Source organism: Melopsittacus undulatus, chromosome 10 (genome assembly GCF_012275295.1).
Source record: "Melopsittacus undulatus isolate bMelUnd1 chromosome 10, bMelUnd1.mat.Z, whole genome shotgun sequence".
Taxonomy (NCBI): Eukaryota; Metazoa; Chordata; class Aves; order Psittaciformes; family Psittaculidae; genus Melopsittacus; species Melopsittacus undulatus.
The window spans coordinates 30,262,824-30,284,539 of NC_047536.1; the positions used below are offsets into that span (position 1 = coordinate 30,262,824).

Consider the following 21,716-nt stretch of genomic DNA (forward strand, 5'->3'; position numbering starts at 1 on the left):
TATTTGTTTCAAAAGAAATGCATTATGACTTACTATTTGCTGCATGGTGAAAACATCCAGTCACATCGAAGTGGATACTGCAGCAGCTATTAGCATTTTAATCACTGTATGTAGTATTTTGCATTGGAGATAACTGCTGCTTCATAATGCTGCTCAACAGAGCTGGGACAGTGTCAGTAGTTAGTCCACTTTATTCAAAGAAAGTTACAGTGCAAATGCCGTAGTGCCCATAATAATCATTTCACATACATTATTTTTATAAGCATATTAGACAAATTAAATCAATTTGAAGCTCTATTTTTCCACCATTATCAAAGTTGTTTAAGCTAGTCATACACTTACCACTCAATATTTGGCAAAGATACTAAAAAAGAAATTACCATAGAAGTTGCCTCTTAGAAAAGGCAAGTTTGGCTTTAGAAGAAATTAGAGTTAACATTTTTTTTTAACCTCAAAGTTCTGTTCTTTTGGTGAGGAATAAGGAGTTGTTTTTGCCACAACACAGGAAGGTAAGTATAATTTCAATCAACTCTTACAGTGGAATGTTGAAATCAAGCAGCATAGCTTGCACTTCCAGGAACTGAAGCGCTGGCGTATTAGTGCATTATGCTGAATATAACTGTTCTTTAAAATATATTACTTTGTATTTTAGCTAAAAGTCACTTCAATAGAAATGTTGTGGCTATTGGACAGAACAGATACTTTTTGTGCTTTGACAGCAGAGCTATAGTGAATTTTAAAAATGCTGTAATAAGATAACCATGACTGAAGGTTAAAGTAGATAACTGATACTAATTTTGATCCTGCATCAAGCATTAGGCAATATATCTTTCTATCCACCTGCATATTAATACCAACATAAGCAACATTAATGTAGACCATATAAGTAAAGCAATACATGAACATTTTGGCCTTCAGCATAAAAATCCCCACTTTAATAAGCTTCAGCCATTTAACTGAAGTCCCTATTAGTGAGGACAAGAGGAGCCACTAGAGTCCAGAGATAGAGGACGTGACAAACCCAGCTGGAGCTTATCTTCATCCACACGGCTGGCCACTTACTTGTCATTGTTTTAAAGTCTGCATCAGGGCTAAAAAGTAAAGTCAATTAATAGATAGAGAAGGTACCTGCCATTATTCCTCACTACCTCTCATAAGAATCAAATTAGGACAGTCATTCAAGACACTCCAATGCAAGAACCTTTGTGGGAGAGTGGTGAGACAACTAAACCAGCAATTTCTTCCTTCTTTCCTAGGCCTGTTGTTCTTGGTACCCAGTTTTCAAAATTAACTTGCTTGTGTATATTGATGTGCTACACTTAAAAGAAATTGATACTGGCACGGGTTGCCCAGAGAAGCTGTGGCTGCCCAATCCCTGGCAGTGTTCAAGGCCATATTGGAGGGGGCTTGGAACAACTTGGGCTAGTGGAAGGTGTCCCCTGGGGGTAGCTGGGAGGTGGAACTGGGTGAGCTTTAATGTCCCTTCCAGCCCAAACTAGTCTGTGATTCTATGAAATACGAGTGAGCTATGCAATAAACTCCTGGTGGTTGTAAGTGTGTGTATTTGTTAATTTGAGTAATAAGACAGTCCTGGGGAAAGTAGTTTTAAGCTGCAGGAGCATCCAAACAGATGTAGGAAAGCATATCTCTAAGTAGCATGTATGGCTGTCCCTGCACATCTTTCCCAGAGTGATGAGCCAGTAACATTAAACTGGACTGACAAGCTTCCTGGAAGACCACTTTAAATCAATGTCACAAGTCTCTTTCCTGCTGCTTGCCTATCTGAAGGATAGTAACCACACTTTCTGCCCTTGCAGCTGTGAAGCAGTCAACTAAGACTGCAGCTGCTGATTTTGCCTTTTTATAGACACAAGTCTGATGTGGACAGCACTTTAACCTGCTTGGTGGGAGTCTCCTATCCAACTAGAAACAGTGCCTGGTACATACAACCCATCACTTTCTGTCTTGCTCTTACCTGTACCAGTTGGTGAGTGTCATCATAATGTAAAGAGAGGCAAGAAATAGCATCAGGTGGAAGAAACTGTAGCTGTACTGAACACCATCCTTCTCGTTATCCGTGACACGGCGCACTTCTCCTTCCTCTGCAGCCCCGCTGCCTGTTCCCACAGTCTCCTCCAGAATGGCACTGTCACTCCCAGACAGTGTCAGCTTGTTCACCTGGCTGTTACTTGAGGTACGAATGCTGCAATGTACCCAAAGGCAGACATAGTTAAAAACTCCTTTTCCAGTTGGCATGTTTGCTTAATAAAACAAGCAACAGATCAGAGTGAGTGTCTGGGACAAGCAAATAATGTTTTCTAAATCCATCTGAAAACACAGGCAGCTCTTCAAAGAGAACTGTTTTCATCCAAGCTTTTGTTAACCTAATTAAACAGTGTTCCTACTCCAGGTCTTGTAACACATCCACAAAACAAATCACAGCTTTAGCAGCCATATTTGGGCTTGGGCCTGAGACAGCAGCTGGATATGAATAAACACAGGTACATTTTTCACTAGACCCTGATTCAAACTGAAAAAGTTAGACAAATCCCAATGGCTTATCATTTGATAGCAGTGCAGAACCCACCTGGAATATAAGAGGCAAAGGACAAAGATAATCAATCCAACAATGCTCTGGGCATCCCACCACTGTAGGGACTTGGGTGGAGCTGGAGTAGCAGGTACAACAGTGGTATTTGCTGGACCAATGGTGGGTGTAGCTATCTGGGTAATGATGTTCAGCAAACTTGGGTTACAGCTTCGTTCTGAAAAGGTTTTCAAGGAAGATTAGAGAGAGCTGAGCTCTGCCAGCATTTAACTGAGAAAAGATGACAGATAGCTTGCATTTTGTCATTCACTTTAGCTGCTGATCTCTTTAATTCCCCAGAGGCAGCAGTGGCATGGAATACTTTTTCTTCCTGTGAGCTAGGCAAGGGTGTAATAAAATGAGAGTGCCCTGACACTGGTTTTGTTACCATTAAATGCCCCAGTTTAGTTCTGGAAAGAGGCAATCTGATGCTTTACTTCCTCGCTAGATTTTATCCAGACAGATCAGCAATCCCCTACACTGATCTGAACTACCTATGAGCCACTTCAACAGCTTCTGCTTTCACACCAAAGCATGTTACTCAGCTCAGTCCGTTGCTTACCAGGCTCATTGGACATGGCTGACCAAGTGAGATACATGGTGTACAGCGTGATAACAGAGGACTGGAGGAGGCCAGAGCGAGGCTGATGTTCCTGTTCAAAGACAAAATAGCAAGCCAAGGTCAAAAGGGCAAGTTTTACCTACAGCTGGACAGTTTTACCCTACTGCCAACAGTTATTAGCATAAGAATCTTTATTTTTTAGATATGCGCTGGGCTTTGTTTCATGTTCAAAAGACTGGGGAAAAAAAAAACTCTTAAGAATAATACAATTTATGCAGTGAGCAAGCCAAACATGGAAGGAACAGCAAACCAAACTCAGTTCTTCTGTGCCCAAGCCTCAGTTATGGTTTCTCGCTGACTTAATCCCAACTTGCCCCACAGTTTTGTAAATAGGAATCTAGCATGTGTTTTGTTTAAGCATTGCCAGTTCAGAATCAAATATTATGCAAACTTCCTCTCATTAAACACACTTATCCGTAATTTCAAAGCCACAATATTAAGCCAATAAATTCCCAACTTGTTTTGCTTTTCCCTAACAGGGTTCTCTACTCTGCCAGAACCTTCACCACTAAAACCATGCTAGCAGTCCCCCACATGGAAACAAAGCCCAAAACAATGTTAGCCCAAACAGCCTATCTTCAGGAAACACTTCATAATGCCTTGGTCTTGGAGCTACTTTTTTTCCCTCAAATGTTCCTAGCTAGCATAGCTATGAAGATAAACAAATTCTAAAGTTCTTAAACATGACTGAATTGGTATTACATCCTTCTTACTTCCCTGCCTTCTATGTCAGAAGAAAGTAGCAGAGAAAAATAATACCTGTACTTTTGGAAGGACAGAAACAATGGAGTCAACAATGCACAGGATCATATTAGTGCTTATGAAGAACTTGTTCACAGTGCAGCCATCAGGCTTTGTGTAGAAAATATAGAAGAGAACAGTAAAAACCAGAGACAAGGCGTAGAACAAGGTTGTACAGGACAGCAGAGCTGGAGGGGGAAAAAAAATCAACTGTTACAATACCCACGTAATTTAACAGTACATCTAAGGTGATTTAATGACCAGCTGCCACTGTAATGAGACAGTTCCTACTCCTCATGTGGAAGTCTGGTTCAGAAAACTATACTAGCAGAATGCCTTTTTGTTGTTTGGGTACTGCTAGATTTGTGCTTTGCCTCACAAAGGAGCGCAGCTCAGACAAAAGCCAACACTGCCACCAGGAGAATAAGACCTGCCTTTCAGTGGCAGTTTAATTGGTTTAACTGATGTCAAGCCATGCTGTCAAAATGAGAGTGCTTTCTACACACTTCTCACAGTCTATTTAGAAGCCCTGAATTCCCCCCCTTTATGCTAGAGGTTACCCATTTTCATTTCCATTCTGCTATTTCTTTACAAGAAGCTACAAAATACTGTAGCTATGAGCAAAGACTGACAACAATTAGCACTTTGTCATTCAGCAATCAGCTTGAGAGCGTGCACTGAAGCACACTCTGTCTTGTACTGCAGCCAGCCATGGATGTAACTGGGCTCCTGAGGATCTCAGGAGGGGAGGTAGCAAAACAAAATTAGAATTGAAGAGATCCAGGCTACCAGCTCTGCACTCACACTGCAAACTAGGCAAGTGTGGTTTATAACTGTTGGATCTGCTAATCATAAGCCTAAAATGTTTTGCTTCTTATTCAATGAGACCAAGGCAGTGCTGCAGCTATTCATTCCAAATGTTTACAGGAGTGATTCAAGGAGACTGCAAAGTGTAATTCTAGGTATGTCTGCAAACTAGTAAGTGATACTCTGCAGAACAGTGGCCAGCAGAAACAAGTCTTTTACAGGTTAAGATTCCTACCTGCATACCAACATTTAGGATTTCCCTCATCCATTCTCTCAACCCAGCTCTCATTCCAGGAGTGAGCAAAGTCCACGAGAAGCACCAGCTGGATAAGAATGAAGGCAGCGGCTCCACAGATACCAATAACAAACCACACTAGCAAAGGGAACATGAAAAACAGTGTTAATTTTCATCACCTGCATGCTACCCCAATTAAAAAATATAATAAAATTTTTAAAGCTACTAATTATATTGCAGACAAATAAATAAAAAATCTGAAACTATGTTTAGAAATGCAGAGGCTGTTAATCACTTTGGCCTCCATCCTGCCGAAGCACATAAGGAGTCCCAGCTATTCAAGAGTGCAGCCCATGCTAGTTAGGCTGAGCACGGGGATGTTTAGCCCAACATGTTTTCAGAATGAACACAAGATATCTCTGTGTATATAGTGCCAACATGCCACATTTCTTTGCGGGTCAACAACCCCTTCAAGTTCCTGTGATTTGGCCAGACAGTCAAAGTTTCTTGCATGGATATTTCAAAGACTCTAGGGAAGTATTTAACACTGCTCAGTGTTCTGAGCTGCCTTTAATCTAACTAGTGCCAGAAGGCTCAGCCCAGTAGTGATTATGTCATGGATTTAAGTGTCAATACCCAACACCTATGCACTTGAAAACAGATTCCTTACTGCCATAACTTCAGTTGGTGACCGGAATACTGGATGAACCAAGAAGTACAGCAGAATCTGTGTCTTCTCCAAGGTAACTTTAATTATTGCAACTGTAAGTTGTATTAATGTATTAATGTATTAACTGTACCTCTTGTAAATGGCCCTTCAGGAATGTAAAATGCTCCAACCATGATAGCCACAATGGCAGCTATTTTGAAGAACCAGAACCTTTAAAAGAAGATACAAGTTGAAAATACTGGTCTTGCTCTGCACACAAGAGTTGTGTTGCAGATCTGTTGCATGATCTGCAAGCAGCTTGCTGTACATGGGTGGGTGTCTAACAGAAATGTAGAGAAAAAAGTTGTGTTCAGCAGGATTACAGATAAAGTTGTTCACCAGTCAGGGGGAGAGGGTGAGGCAACCGTCAATACACTGGAGATATGGACTGACAGAAACCTCAGAGTTCAGCACAGGCAAATACAGAGACAAACACCTGCGACAGGAAAACCCCATGCAACAGGACAGGCTGGGGAATAACTGGCTGGAAAGCTTTGCTGAAAGAGGTTCCCCTGCCCCAGCAAACAGTGAGTTATCAGCTCATCCTCACAGGCAGGAAGGCTAACTGCACTGTTCTGCTTGGAGAAAGGAAAAGGTAGATCTAAGAGAGAAGATGATGACGAGAAAGAAGGGCCAGACAATCAGAAACCAGTTTCTGCTAGCTTGCTGAGTTGGACTGACCCAGTGAGCACTAGATTCAGCACAAAGATGGCAACAGAAACTAGCTGAAATCCAACATCTCTGTGTAAATACAGAGGAGTGTCCAGAGCATCTCACTTTTGATGATCCAACCTTAGAGGATTATCAGTACATTGAACATGTTATATAAATAGGAAGCTTTTTAGGAGACTAAAGTGTTACTGTCTATTCAGCTCAAAAGAAACAAGGCTGTCAATGTACACATGAACATTTGACTCTGTGTTCAGCAACGAAACTTGAGAGAGAAAACAAGCCAGACCAGACAACTGGCTCACACACATACCCATTGTGTATCGAGGCTCTTGGATCATTACTTGTTTTCACTTCTATCATGAGCAGAGAGAGGAGAAAGAAGAACACTGCCATGGCAAAGCTGATTCGATAGACAGCTCTGTAGCCCACAAACACATCACAGCTGACAAAGCCATCCAGGTGTGGTATGTGTGTGTGAAGCCCCTCATCACAAAATCCAGGTATCTGAACAAAGACACATTCAGTTATGAATTCACATCTGCATTTGCAATTACATTTTTTAAGCACTCTAAGAGCTAAGGCTTTCAGTCAACTGTCTTCTGGGAGATGTGATAACAAGAGACCTTGTGCTCAACTGGCCTGCACAGACCCTGTTATCATGTTTCTTTCCCCATATCACCACTAAAAGCATCCATGAAGATTAAGAAACCAAAGCACCAGGCCCCTGATAAACGACTGTCAACCTCCAAGTCTGGTCATGTACATTCACTGAATTTGCTATTTCAGGCAGAAGCTGTTCAGTACACATAGTCTCTTATCTCAAGAGACAAGGCACATTTGGGTGTTTTCCCCTCCATACCTTTTTCAGCTGCTCTTCCATCCCTGGTGCCAGCATAATGCAGGCAAGAGTAGTGCTCAGGAGCAAGAGGAAGGCATAGATAAGCCGCGTCACTGTTGAATTCTTGCTGTTGGGACAACATCTGCACAGCAAACACGAGGCACCACTGCACAGGCAGGGAATCTGCAGGGCACAGACAGGCACAAGTGAGGGCGCTCCCCCCGCACGGGCCGCTCCAGGGCACGGAGGCAGGAAAACACCCCAACTCCCTGTGGGAACACCATTCCCTGCGCAGACAAACCGTTCAATCGACATTTCTGACTGCCGTCCGGCCCGACAACACCCGTGACCAACCAGCCGATCACCCGCGCTCGGTTCCCGCACCCGCCGCCTGGCTGCAAGGGGCAGCAGCGTCCCGCGGCACCCACACGGCCTCGCGGAGCCAAGCCCCGGCCGCCCGTCTCCCGGTCAAGCGGGCCCGGAGCCCCTAGGGCAGGAGCGGCACAAAAACAGGCTCCGCCGCTCTGCTCCGAGGGGCTCCCGGGGTTGGCGGTGCGAGCCTTTACCCACAGGCCGCGGGCGGGGTCACCGACCGCGGGCTTGGGCCGGGCCCCCGGCTGAGGCTCCGGAGCGCTCCCCGGGAAGGAGGGGGATGCCCCGGGGAAGGGATGCAGCAGCGCCCGGTGCCCCACTCACCCAGCTGGCCAGCGAACACACCCCGAGCACGGCTCCCATGGCGGTGCCACCGACACCCAGCCCCTCCACCCACTTCCTGCTTCCGCCCCACCCCGTGGTGTCAGGAGGCCACTATCCAAGAGCCGCCACTCTCATTGGCTGTCGGCGCTCCAGGTGGGGGGCTACCCGCCAATGAGAAGGCAGGATGGAGCCGAGCTCCAGCTGGAGGCCAAGCAGGGACGGCGGAGGGCGCGGGAGGGGGAGTTGTTGTTTACGAACACTTCTTCCGCCTTCGCGAGGAGGAGGGACGCTGATTGGTCTAAAGCCTCAGCGAGTGGGCGGTTCCTCCAGCAGGACAGCCAATGATTGAGGCTGCTCGGCAGACCGTCAGCCAGTCGATAGCCTGAGGCGGCTGGGGATACCTCTGCCCGCGGCGGTTACCATGGCAGCAGGCCGGCGCCAAGGGCGGGCAGCATGGCGGCGCACCGCCCCCGGGCACCGCCGGGCACCGCGGGGCTGTCACCGGCTGCACACGCGATTTCACAGCCACGGAGTGGTTTGGGTTGGAAGGGACCTGAAAGCTCCTCCAGCTCCAACCCCTGCCATGGGCAGGGACCCCTTCCACTGGAGCAGCTGCTCCAAGCCCCTGTGTCCAACCTGGCCTTGAACACTGCCAGGGATGGGGCAGCCACAGCTTCTCTGGGCACCCTGTGCCAGCGCCTCAGCACCCTCACAGGGAACAGCTTCTGCCTAACGTCTACTAATGAAGCTGAATGCGTTGTGTCTCCCTGCCCCTGAGTGCCCATAGCCTGCAGGACACGCTGGTGCACTCTGTGCCCTGTCTGCATGGGTAAAACTGACACTCCCACCCCCCCACCCCCCCATGTTCCTGAGAGGACAAGGTGTCACCAGGAGTGGTGACAAACGTCATGTCCATGCCAACGTTGAGTTGGAGCTGTATGAGTTGCACCTGAGTCACCGCAGAAGCACTGGGATGCCTGAGGAAGCGGATGGGCGGCCCCCGGCTACCCTGCTGCTGCCCTGTATGGATCACAACGGGCCTGTTTGACTGTGGTCATCTGTAACTCACTCCCACCCCTGTCCCATCGGGATATGGACATGCCACGTTGCTCTTTTTTTTCTGGATGTTTTGCTGAGCAATAAGGCATGGATAAGCCACGTCACTGTCATCCATGAGTTTTGGCCTGCGAAGTGTTGTAGCAGGGCTGTGGGTGGAAGTGGGAAGGCTCATGAGGCTTTCAGAGGTGGGGTTTCTCAAGGAGACACTTCTGCCTCAGTTCACACTATGCATATTTTGGAGGTGCATGGCTGTAAAAGACAGAGATGTACTCCTTTAAAAAGGAAAAAGAGATAGAGGGTTGAACCATGTGAAAAGAGACATTGTTCTGCTGCTGCCCAGTGTGTGGGGGCCTCTCTGGTTTTGGATTACCGACATACTGCTTGACTTGCAGTTTGGAGAGAGACAGCTGAGTGACTGCACTCCTCCTTGCTGAAGCCTGGGAGCAAATGGAATAGCTGAGATGGGGCTGTGAGGAAATGACAACAGTGAGAAGGTGACAAAAGCTTATGCATAAGTTTAGAAAAGCACTCTGGAACTATTTAATTGGCATTAGTGTTGCAAAGTATCACAGGGCACAGTCAGAACTGACTGGTTTGGGTTACAGGATATATTGCGGCTGTTAGCAATCCCAGCTATTGCATGTCACATCCCACTGCATCAGAGCCTTCTTTCCTTCACACAATCCCTTTCCAAGAAACCTGCTTCCATCACAAAAAGGGACAAATAATCAGGCTGACAGATAATAAACAGAATGACAAGTAATCAGAATGCCTTTACTGCCATCTAAAATTGCCAAGAAATGGCAAAAAAGTGTTCAGTAAACTAGCCATTTATTACCCACAGCAGCTTTAACATTCAGAATGTATGAACATAATGTTAACATTATCATCTCTCTTGTAATCAGCCTCATTCATGAGGACATACAGACTTCTGGAAAAAGATCACATCATAAATCACTGAAACTGTTCCTTCAGATAATATATGAGCCTTTATTATTAACATATTTATATTACTCTTTTGGGTACATCAGCTGGATCTGTAAGAAGGCTTTGTCACATCGCCGATGTTTGTTGACATGAATATGCACAGAATAAAGGCAGGATCAAAAATTCTGCGCTCCCTTCCCAGTAATCCTGGGTAAATAATTTCATAGGTATATTGCTAATAGGGTGATGAAACTCAGCTAAATCCTGAGTCTGTTTTCTTCACAGGAAATTTAACAGTTTTGATAAGTACTGTGGGATCCTCCACTGGATTATGCAGAGAAAGACAAAGGATGCAGATAAAAAGCATTTTCCTTCCACTGTCCACATAACAAGAGATTTCCAAGGGCTCATTTTAACCCCCTCTGATTCTGCCTAACATCACCTCAAACCACACGTGTTTAACAGGAGATAAGGATGAAGTCAGCCTAGTGACTGTCAGCTATGGGAACGAGACAGGATATGGCAGGAGGTTATCCTAATTTGTACAAAAATACCCTGCTCTGGTATGTGAATCAGTTCTGACACCAGAATGAAATGGTGCATCCCCTACGTATCTATATGTTACATTGCATGCATATCTATATGTTAGTTGACATGCCTAGAATAAAGCCTTGAAATTAGCTAATAGTTAAAGGAAATGTGTCAGATACAGTCATTTGAAAGTTGTTCTCTGCAGTCCTTTGTGCAACTGAGCTCATAAGAAAATGTCACTCAAGCTTGTGCGTTAGTGCTATTCTTGTTAATCTCAAGGGTCTCCTGTTCATAATAATGAAAATGCAGAACTTTTCCTAATGTTCTCCAGAGTATTTGAGGGCTCCTGCTCTGCATGGGCTGTATTTTTCAGGTTACAGATCCCACAGGTTATGATTGAAAAATCCTTTGACCATCCAGAATCTTTCAGCAGGTGAAGGCAACTGCAAATTGGAATGGCTGGGTCAAACCACCTGTAAAAATTAACTCATACACAGTCTGTGTTTCTCCAGTAGAGCTGCCTTGATCCATCTACAGGTCTAAACATCCTACTGTGCTCTGGCCTACATAAACATACACATTTTGAGGTATCTGCATCAGTTTTCTAACATAACCCTCCTAATTACTGGACTTCTTAAAAGTGTTTGGCTTTAAACAGTATTTATAACTATGCTTTGATTGGATCTCCGAAGCATAAGGAATTTCAAAGTCTTCTTTAGGGATAACTGCTTATCCAGCTGTATAGTTCAGGATTTGGGTTGAGTTCTCTTCTACCATCTCAATTTTAAACCGTGCTTAGAGAATAGCCATCAAAGTCCTTCATCCATGAGGTAGTTATTAAATAATGGGCAAAATACTTCTACAGCTGAAGCCACGAGTGGGTTTAATTGTCTTTAAGTGGTCAGTGTTAATAGCTTCAACAAAAGCATGTTCCAGCAGGGTAAAAAGTCCTCCCAAATATAAATACTGTTAAGTTTATGGAACTCCCAGATGACTTTTGCTGGGGTCTAATCTAATCGTGCACTGTAGATACAGGGCCTCACTCACCACTAACATGCAAAGGCTATCATGTGCTGCCTGCTGTGATTCCCCAGGGAAATGCAGGGGACTGCTGCCAGCAGTGTGGTTCTTCTCCCACTGGCTTTACACTCACCAGCCCCTGCAATCTGAGATCAAGAAAAACCAACCTCATCCACACCCTCGAGTCTTCCAACGTGAAAGCTGCTTTTCTCTGCAGTCCTTTGCTCATGATTTTATAATTCTCCTCTTCCCCTGACTGCATGCTGTGTGACTGCATTAGCACCTGCCTCTGCACTTCTTAGACTCTCTATTTTCCTACCATGTCATGGATACATGAGTCATCTTATTTGCAGTGTGCTGAGCTGAGTGAGAGTCATAGTAAGTTGTGCGCTTCAAGGCCATTAGTAACGCTGCTAAAACTTGCATAATATATTCCCCAGTGTCTAAATCCCTGAGAGACTGAGTAACTGTTTTCTTTTTCACCCCAAGTGACTATGGAACTGGATGATTCACTGCTGTTATGACAGAGGAATTGCAATCTTTGTGTCTTTCCAGTTTTGTTTGGCCAGAAGTTTATTTTATAGGACACCTTTGTCCAATCTCCTCCAAGCCCTTAAAATGACACCACAGACCTTTTCGCTGACTTCAGCTTGCTTCGGATCATGTGCTCTGGTCTGGCAACTGCATTAGTTTGGGTTATTGGTAAAACAGATGGAGACAAATGTTCACCTTTATCCAATACTCTGGAATGAAAAGTGTTTAAATAACATTAAATAAAAGCTTATATAAAAAAAAAAAACCCAGCCAAACAAATCCCCTAACAAAACACAAACAGAGAAATGCTGGAGGGAATATTTTGTACTAAAGATCTGCAGGGACATATGTGAATGAACCATGAAAGGGACTAGCAACAGATGGCTGATAAAAAGGAGGAGGGAGTGAAAGGTGTCCTTTTGTGAAAGGTGAACATGGTATCCCTGCAAACAGCATGAGGTGCTCAGACAGAACCCTTTTGGGAGCAGGATCTGACCCAGGGGGGCTAGCACTGTTGCAGTAGCCTTAGCCCTGCACCAGCTGAGCTGGTAGCAATGGTCCCAGAAGGAGCTGCAGCCAGAGGCATTACTAGAGATTGGCACCTTCCCCATCCAGCCCCGTAGGCGGGAGAGCGTTAGTGCAGAGCCAGGCATCAGCCTCTGCTCTGCCTGGGAATGCTGATCTAGCCCTGCGTTTGATGCTAGAGCACTTCAGGCTGTTCAGGGCATTGAGGTTTCCTCCTGCTTTTAAGCAGGCACTTCAAGATTGGGCAGCCACAAAGCAAGCCAATCTTCTACTTGGGTCTCATCCAAGCCCACTTACAGATGTTGCTGAGTTTATTGTGTCAAATGTTTTTTCCTTGTCTGATATATTTATTTTTTAGTTATTAAGCCAGGATTTATTTCCCTTGTGTTTGTGACCCCATCTCTCCCGCAAGAGCCTGCACTACAATCCAGCTGGCCAGCCTTCTTGCATCAGCGATCACTGCAGCAGAACAGCTTGTAGTGAAACAATAGTAGGAGGAAAAGTCAGGAATTTCCGGATTTAATCCTGCCTCGAGCAGTGACGAGTTGTGTGGCTTCAGGTGAGCCACAGGACTACGAGAGTCAATTTGTAATGTGAGAAACCAAGTGTATCCCGGAGGCATGGCAGGCTCTGTTTGTTCCTCTTTCCTCACAGCTCAAAATCAGACGAGTGCCTGACCCAATTTTTTCACATACTAAAAAGAGCAATCCAGGATAATACTGTCCATAGTAATTTCTTTTAGCTGGAGATTTCTTTCCCCCTCTTTTCCTATTGTTCCCCACACTGGTTCCATTGCTTTCTAGGAAGTTCTGAAGCTAGGGAAATAGTTTTTACTCATAAATCTTTTAAGTCATGTAAATCCTCCCAGCGTATCAGCTGACATTTTAGATGTTGCATTTTTGCACTCGTGCCAGGAAGCATTCAGCATGTTACAGTTGCTTATATTGTTGTGCTTTTTAAAGAAGGAAAAACAGTTCTTTTCCCTTGTGTCTCCAGCAGACAGACTGTTTGACTGTTTCTCCTTGTGGAAGGAGTTCACATGATCATATACATGCATCAGATAAATCTTCCCATGTTTGATATTTGCTAAGTTGAATGATTGTTATTCCAAAGGCAATAGCTGGGATGGTTCTGTGATTTAACAGCTCCAAAGCAATTTTTTCTTCTGTTCTCAGGCTTTAAAGAAATCAAGTCTAAAAATTTAGTCTAAAGTCTAAACTAAGTCTAAAAATTTAGATATCCTTCAACTTAGAAAGACTCATTAACCAAACACTCTCAACCACGTTATCGTCACAAATATTTCTCCCTGTTTAAAGCTGGCCAAGAGTTCCAGAAATACTTCTAAGATAACAAAAATGGGCATCAAGTTTGGAAAGGAACTCTGTATTTAGAAATCCTGAACTACTACTGGGGGGGTGGCTGTGCTGTTAACTCTTCTGGTTGCTCTGAACCCCCACTGCGTTGGAGAGTGAGTCATGGCACTCTTCATAGAAATGTTTTTCTTATCCTAGATCACTTGGAGGGGGGGGAAAAGTACCCTGGGGGAATCTAATAACACAATACTATCTGTAGTCACATCATTGAGTTCAATAGGATTGCTGCTGGAGAGTCTAAATCTCACTGCCCAAGGCAGTGTAGGGCAGGAGCTGACAAAGCTCAGTATTCACTCTGTCCATGTGCACTGAAGAGAGAAATAGTCATAAGCTTAACTCTGGAAGGGAAGGAAGGGGAAGAACTGAGTGTTGGTTTATCAGCAGATCTTATAAGCTGGCTTCCTGCTGCCAAACACACTCAAGCACTGAGCCTGTGCTACAAATTCACACACAGGGCTTTAAAAGTATGCTGAGGGTGTCATGATATTGCAGAATTGAGTGTTCATAGGAAGCCAAAGCAGGGCATCTTGCTAAGCTTGACCTCCACAGTGTTTCACTGGCAGAAGCAGAGTGATTTCCCCCTAGTAGAAGCAATAATTCAGTCCTGCATTTGTTGTCTTTATGAGATAATGGCAGAAGGTTGGTTGGGGTTTTTTTCAGCCTCTAAAGGATGGCTTAACAATTTTTAATTAGTATATTAGTATAACTGTATTTGTTGCTGTGTTTTTAGGGGTCTTTGCAGAACCCAGTGCCTTGACATCATTACAGTTTTCAACCAATTTCATGCAAGAGCCATCAAAGCCAAGCAGAAACAGATGCACTGGTGCCCATGTGCATGTCAGAAAATTGCACTGCACCAGCAGTGGTTTCTGGGCAGAGAAATAGTCCTTGCAAGAACACGAGGCTTTGGTGAGATATAGCAGTATAAACAAGGTTTATACTCTTTTCCTTCCCTGCTTGGATGGGTTTCATCTCAATGCCTTGAAGCTGCCTATAAGGTAAGTACCTAATCCAAGCTTTCCCTCTAGCCAGTGAAGATGACAGACGGGATGAATTTGTCCTCTGATACCTGATCTACCACCACTCCCTTAATCCTGGTCTCTATTTACTGTCACAGCAACTTTGATGTCTTATTTTTAGATAAGGTTCTGTGGTTTTAGAATTCAAGTCTCACTGTAGCCAGATACTAATTTCAGTGAAAAAAATAATGTGCAAAACCTGACACATACTGGTCAATGAGGAATATGCTGAGCAGTGGTTATCTTAACTCTGTCTGTAGGGGTTGGAATTTAGTTAGCATTATGTGGTTATGCACCAGCTGGTGTTAAGATGTTGCTTAACCAAAGAGCCATTATTTACAGTTAATAAAGTGGATACCATGACACATTCCTTATGGCATAGATGTGCTATCATATCTTGGCAACGGTAGCAGGAGGAATTATTCTGCCTGGCTTGCAGTCTTGTCTTCATTGTAAAAGGAAAAATAATGAGGGTATAATTACCCAGCTTGGAACTAAATGAACTCAACTGAAAATGCTGAATGATTAAAGATGACTTCTAACAGCTTCCCAAACATCACTTGTTTGGATGGCATCACTGATGGTGCCAGTGTCAGCTCCTGGCTCTCTCTGGGCTGGATCCATAGCCAGCAGGCACAGCTCAATTGTTTGGTCTGTGTGGTGTCCCAGTTTGAAGTACTGGTAAGCCTTGCCAAAATAACCGGTTTATATGAGGAAGCTGGCATGCAGCAAATTAGGATGAAGTTGATAGCACAAAAGCCCCCTGTATTAATTCTTGGGGTAAAGAACACCCTCCGTAGTGGTTTACTCTGCATCAGTAATGATTTTGTAGGTAAGATCACACACTCCTCCCCCCAACATTTCAATATCAAGTCATCTATGAGGTTTCTCTAATTTTGCAACTTAAATTTATCCAATAAACCAATAGATTCAACATGTTGTCTTTTTTTTCCTGCTTTGTGCAAATACATATGGGAAAAGGGGAGTCTGTTATTTCATTAATACTAGTTATCAGTTTCACACAACTCCTTGTTAGCCAACAATGCAATACCTGGCAGACTTACTCCTCAAATTGGTTTAGATACTGAAAAGCTGGTGACCTTCTGCCTTCAGCACAGAAGTGGTGTACCTGGTGGAGAGATGAGGATGAACTTCCCATAGCAATGAAGAGGCACAAAGGAATGCTTCTAGATGCTTAACTGGCTACATTCTGGTTCAACTCATCCTTGAACACTGCTGAAATTTAATTGTATTATTAATGATATGCTGCAGTGCCTGGATACTTGGATATATAACTAAAACAGCCTCTTAGTCACAATAAAGAGGATTTTCCCTCCTGGTTGCTTAGTTTAAGCCCCATTTCTGCCAGAAAGCAGGGAGTGCTGCTGGGTAGCACAAACCTCTTGTCCAGCAGTGAGATCTGCTGGTTGCCACAGTGATGGAGAGAGCTGAGGCTGTTTGGGGTAGCAATTCTACAGTGCAAGTGCCCATTTGGTGTTGCATCCCCTTGCTTAGAAGCTCAGTCAGTTTGTCAGGTCCCAGCAGCTACAGCTAACTTGAGGAGGCAGATATCTATTTAAATGCTATTGCTAGATTATTCTTGCAATGGATAATCTGAATAAAGATACTTGAAGCTTTACAACACTGAAGAGAGTTACTTTAGAGATACTTTAAATTATTTAATCCATAAAAGTGCGTGGCAAGTGAGATCTGTGTGAAAACATGAAATTCTGTGCCCAAGAAGCTGTAAACCTGCATAAAAGCAAACATTTTACACCAGTCTAAAAGTCCCCAGCCCAGCTCTGGATGCTGGGAGCAGAGGGCTGTATGCAATGCTTGGTGAAATGCTCCCAGGTCACCAGGCAAATGCTGGTTTTAATGTCATGCGCACTGTCAGCACAAACAGAATATGTTGTTCCCTGACCAGAACATGGAGCTCTTCCCATGGAGTGCCCTGAACTCCTGCTGCTCTCAAACAAATCGCAGGGGTGCTGCCCCTCCTCAGTCAGTCTTTGCGGCCTCAGGAACAGTGAAGGGAATGGGATAGCACAGGACACAGCAATAGCCTTGGTGAGCTTATCCTGACTGTCACAGTGGCCAGCTGCTTCATGAGAAGGCATCTAGTTACATGTATCCCCTTAATGAACCAGCATGGAAAGCAGGGAATGATGCCAGGAGGTCAGGCTGAGTTTTTTCCTGACCTTAGGTAGAGAGTGAGCGTACATGGTGCAGCCTGAAGATTGCAGTCGTTTGAGCCACAGCAGAGGACTCATAACCTGCATTTGAACCCTCACCATTCCAAAGCAGGAGTACTCTGTTCAGAGTACATGGAATAGAAGCACGTGAAAGCCCAGTTAGCTGAGAGCACAAGTCAGGATCAAAATATTTACACAGCTTCAGCACATCTGCATCAGGAAACCTTGTCTGGTTGCCAAACACTGGGGAAAACTCATAACCATTGGCTGGGTGGCTCTGGCATACATTATACAGCTTCTCATTTATTATCATACCTTTTTGCTTTCCAAAAGGGAGAAGCACAACTGCCAGCTCAGCCCCATACTTGTTTTCTTCCAGCTACTCCCTCTAGCAGAAACAGAGGGATGAAGGGCAGGGCTGTTTGAGTAGGGGCCTCAGATCATCTCCTGCTTCCCTGTCAGCAAGACCCAAGCAGTCAGTCATGATCAACTAAAGCAATACTGCTCCTGCTGCTCCTTCTCCTGCTGACAGTCATGTTTAGCTCTTTCTGTATTTGTCCTTTCTTCACAAGTGGAATAAACCTGTTTACTTAATACTTGCATATTCTCCCCCTGAATACGTCCCTGACCTGACAGAGATGTTGCTATTCACCCTGTCTCCCAAACAAGAAAGCTTTTACCAGTGGGATGACTTTCTGACAAAGCATGTGCTGGATGCATGACCTTTGTGGGTTTATACAGAAGAAGCTTCTGGATTCCTTTAGACAAACAAATCCCTTACCCAGCAGGGTTTATGCTTGGTTTGTAGTCTTTGTGCCGCTAGCCAGCTGTCGTGCTTTCTCCTATCAGCAGCAGGTAAAGTGCTTCTTGTACAGAGCGTGTAAGGGAGTTTGTAATGGGCTTTGGGACCCTTTGGGTAAAAGGTGGCATAGAGCAGAGCTGTCACTGACAGATAACTCTGGCTTGCCATAAGATCCAAGTTTGAGACCTGCTTGTATTTATGGCAGCAGCGAAGAGGTAACTGTCAGTGGCTTGTTTTGCAAGAGCCTTTGGACAGAAGGATTTCTGCAGAAATGAAGGATTAGAGGGTGCGTGTCCATGCTGGGCTTTCAGCAAAGGCTCTGAACCAGCCTTTGGAGACAAGTAAAAATATTTTCACTATTCCAAACTGGATTCCTTAAGGAAAAAAAAAAACCTAAGTTTGGGCTGAGACTCCATCCTATCTAGCCCAGGCTGGGTAAAACCTTTTGGAGGTGTTTGGCTCAGCAGAGAGAGGAGATAAGTTCTGTGGGAAACAGTGGTTGTGAAGTGGGAAGGGATGAGCTCGTGGAGTGAAATTGCCCAGAAGCCAAGCGCTGCCACTTGCTTTGCAATGAAAAGCTTTATCATCTCTGCACAGATTACTGCAGCTAAAAATAGCCCCAGCTCAAAGTAAACAGTTTTTGAGATTGCTCTGCCCTGCTGGCACATCAGCCCCACACCGAGCACCGTGCCAGCAGCCACAGTGCCTGTCCCAGTGCTGAGATGGGCTCCCCACTGCCAGGCCGGACCCTCTGACCCTGCCTGCTGAGAGAGGTGACCTGAAGGGGTTTGCTAATGAGTTTAGCCTCATTACAAGCTTTGGTTTGTGTTTCACTTGTTGAGGAACCTTTCTGCATGAACAACTTCTATAAAAACAAAATGGGTGTGAGCACCAAGGCAGTCACCAAGACATCCCAGCACCCACTGTCTCCTCCCTAATCAAGAGCAAACCATGTCCTACCTCTGACAGCAAAGAGTGGCTTGTCACTAAAGCTGCTTTTACCCATTTGTTTCTCTTCTTCTCATAAATCTCCAAGTGCAAGCTGGTATTTGATGGCTTAAGACATCCATGCTTCCCTTAGGAAGACCAGCAGACCACTGAAATATGTTGTGTAGGGTTTTCGATCAAAGGTTTATTTAAAGTGTTTATTTTGGGGGAGGAAGCCTGGAAAAAAATTAGGTTGTCACATTTTTTCCATGCATATCTTGTGCCATTCCACATTTCCCTGCAATCTTGATGACATCAAGTGACACGGAGAGCTCAATGCCTGGGAAATGCAGCAGGAAGCTGCTTTTACGTGAGGAGGCTTCATGCGAAATCAGCGGGCGATTGCAGCGTGCTGGCAGCACAAGCCTCTGAGAGAAGCGAGGCTCAGGCTGCAACAACATTCAGGTCAGAGGCAGGTCAGATCCGTCTGAAGTGACAGCTTGTCTCCTTGGGCTTTGGAGCTTCCCAAGAGCATCCTTTGTGTCGGTGGGTTCTGTTGCACTACAGCACTGCTCTGGGGGTCAGTTTCTTTACTTTAGCATCCTCAGGGATGCTCTCACCTCATTTTGACACTTGCCCTGTGAGACTGCTCTGACTGTGTCCCTCCTCCAGCTAAAGGCTGACACTCACCCTATGGAACAGCTTCTTGTTCTTCCTTGTGCTGTGCTCTCTTGCCCTTTGCTGCCCCAGAGCAGTGAAGGTGGCACCTGCAGCACAGGCTGCAGGACCATCTTTCCCTTGGGTGTTGCTCTCTGCAGCCCACTCTGTGATGCAGAGCTAAGAAAAAAAGCCACAATTCTCTGCAGACCAACTGCCTCGTCAACAGCAGCAGCCACCAACAGAGCAGAGCCAAACCTCCTGTTGTCCAGAGTGGCAAATGTTGATACCACCAGTCCCGGACCACATAGGACAGCCCAGTATAGTGCAGATGGATGCAACAGGCAGAAAAATCCTCACCGAAGACAAGTGTGTTCGTGAAATAAATGCTGATTGTGAATTCGACTGAATCAGATGGCTCAAGGCTGTAACACTATCCATCACGTGCAGCATGCCATCCCAGGCAGCTGTAACATCTCACTATAGCAGGATAAGGACTGCATTGATTTCTAACCCACACCTCTGGGTGAACATCTTGTAGCTTTTGAAGCAATAGGATATGAGATGGTGAACCTGAGAATGAGCTAGAAGTTGGATTTCTAGAGAATAACATCAACTTTCATTTAATCCTAATGCATTAAGATTTCAGGCAAGCTTTTTGTCATCTTAGGATTTTTTTTTTTCCCTGGGAAAGAAGAAAAAAATAAAACCTCTGAAGAAAATCTCAAACTGCATTTTTCTACTTAAAAAGAGTTCCGATGAAAAACATTTGACCGCTCCTTGTAAGGGATGGTACTGGATGAGAAGGTCACTGGAAGGACATGAGAGAAGGATGGGCTCTTTGATGGATGCTTGGGGTGCTTGTTCCCAGGACGAGACACACAAGACTGGGAGGTTTGAGTAAGACAAGACATCTTATTTTAAAAGCACATATACTGTGCTCCCAGCTTTCCTAAGTGTTCTGTTGTTGCCATTGCTATATATTGCCTGCGTTGGAATGGTGCTGGCCACATGCTGCCAAGAAAACGACTGGGCTGCTGGTGTACCATTTGCATCCTTACCAGATTTGGCCTTCAAACCCCACAGTCGTGGCATTAGTGTAAAGCTGTAGCCTGGATCCCTTTCAAATACAAGCTGGAGTAAAGAGAAAACTGCAGTTGTGGCCAAGCCAGCATAGCACTCTCCTGGAGCTGTACTGGTCCCTTGGCACAGCGTGGCAAAGCCCTCCTCCCTTGTGGCATCTCACAAATGCAGGCACGACAAAAGTAAGTTACTACTTACTTTTGGGTAAGTAGTAGCACGTGACTCAAAAGCCCTGGAGAGGATGACTTTCTGCCAAATGATACATCTCAGAATACCAAACTGGCTTCCCAGGGCTGGCTTTGAAATAAAAATGAAGGAGGCAAAGCTACATGAGGTCAGTTTGGGGATGCACTGAGCACGGGTAGGTTTTGCTCCATTGAGGTCTGTTCCCCTTCCTCCATGCCTCAGTATTGTTATCAGAGTACTTCCTGCACTGCCTGCTGCTTTTGTTGGTGTTTTTATCTCTTCCTGCGTGCAATGGCAGGGGTGTTGGTATCTGTCATGGCAAACAGCACGCTTTCAGGCACACACAGAGATCCTGGCTGGAGGCAGTGAGGCCAGCAGAGATGGAGCAGGTCTAGCTGCACAACCAGTGCCAGGGGAGGAGGACAGACTGGTGCTCCTCACCAGCAGTGAATGGGGCCCATCTGTCATGGGAGAGCTGCAGGATGGCAGAGATGCCGCTTCTGTGTGTCTGGTGCTCAGCAAGACATGGGTTGGGATAGCCAATTCCTCCTGGCTCACAATGCTCACTTGGAACACAACCTAAAATAAAAGCACATCTATCTGAAGAAGGGACTGGAGCAGGTCCTTGGCAAACACTCTTTGTGCTCTCCAACTGAATGATGCCACTTCTCCCTCTTACAAGGCTGAGGATCCCAGTGTCCTTATAGCAGGGATAGAGTGAGTCTTTCACTCCCTTAAGTAAAGCAATCAGCACTATCTAGCCCTGTTCCAGTGCATGTGTTTAGGCAGCAGTACGCACACCCTGCATGCTTATACACCTTCTCACCACACTGATGAGGTTGGGTTGGGAAGACAGAGACCTAGCACTGCAACCAGCTTGTTCTTTTTGGTTCAGCCACCCGGTGGGGTGTCCAAGGCTGATGTGACACAGGAAGGTGACACCACCATTTCTGAGCCCCTGTGGTGCCAAA

The 21,716-nt window shown here is 45.1% G+C and overlaps 1 protein-coding gene across 1 annotated transcript; it reads right to left on the reverse strand.

Annotated features, from left to right (window-relative positions):
* Positions 1-173: 173 nt before the first annotated feature.
* Positions 174-8,052, reverse strand: SERINC3 (serine incorporator 3). The gene is made up of 10 exons (XM_034066647.1): positions 7,908-8,052; positions 7,233-7,394; positions 6,684-6,877; positions 5,793-5,872; positions 4,993-5,130; positions 3,969-4,138; positions 3,150-3,240; positions 2,588-2,765; positions 1,976-2,203; positions 174-1,091 (listed from the first exon to the last, which is right to left on the reverse strand). Exons 1-10 carry the CDS (start codon positions 7,944-7,946, stop codon positions 953-955), a joined length of 1,419 nt encoding a protein of 472 aa, XP_033922538.1. The 5' UTR covers positions 7,947-8,052; the 3' UTR covers positions 174-952.
* Positions 8,053-21,716: the final 13,664 nt, after the last annotated feature.

What these genes read in the sequence shown, in the direction of transcription:
- SERINC3 (XM_034066647.1), bottom strand. Translation starts at nt 7,946, where the DNA reads ATGGGAGCCGTGCTCGGGGTGTGTTCGCTGGCCAGCTGG. An exon ending in TCCTAAATGTTGGTATGCAG is followed by an intron (nt 4,139 to 4,992) that starts GTAGGAATCTTA and finishes TTCCCCCTCCAG; the next exon opens with CTCTGCTGTCCTGTACAACC. An exon ending in CTGTCCTTCCAAAAGTACAG is followed by an intron (nt 3,241 to 3,968) that starts GTATTATTTTTC and finishes GTCTTTGAACAG; the next exon opens with GAACATCAGCCTCGCTCTGG.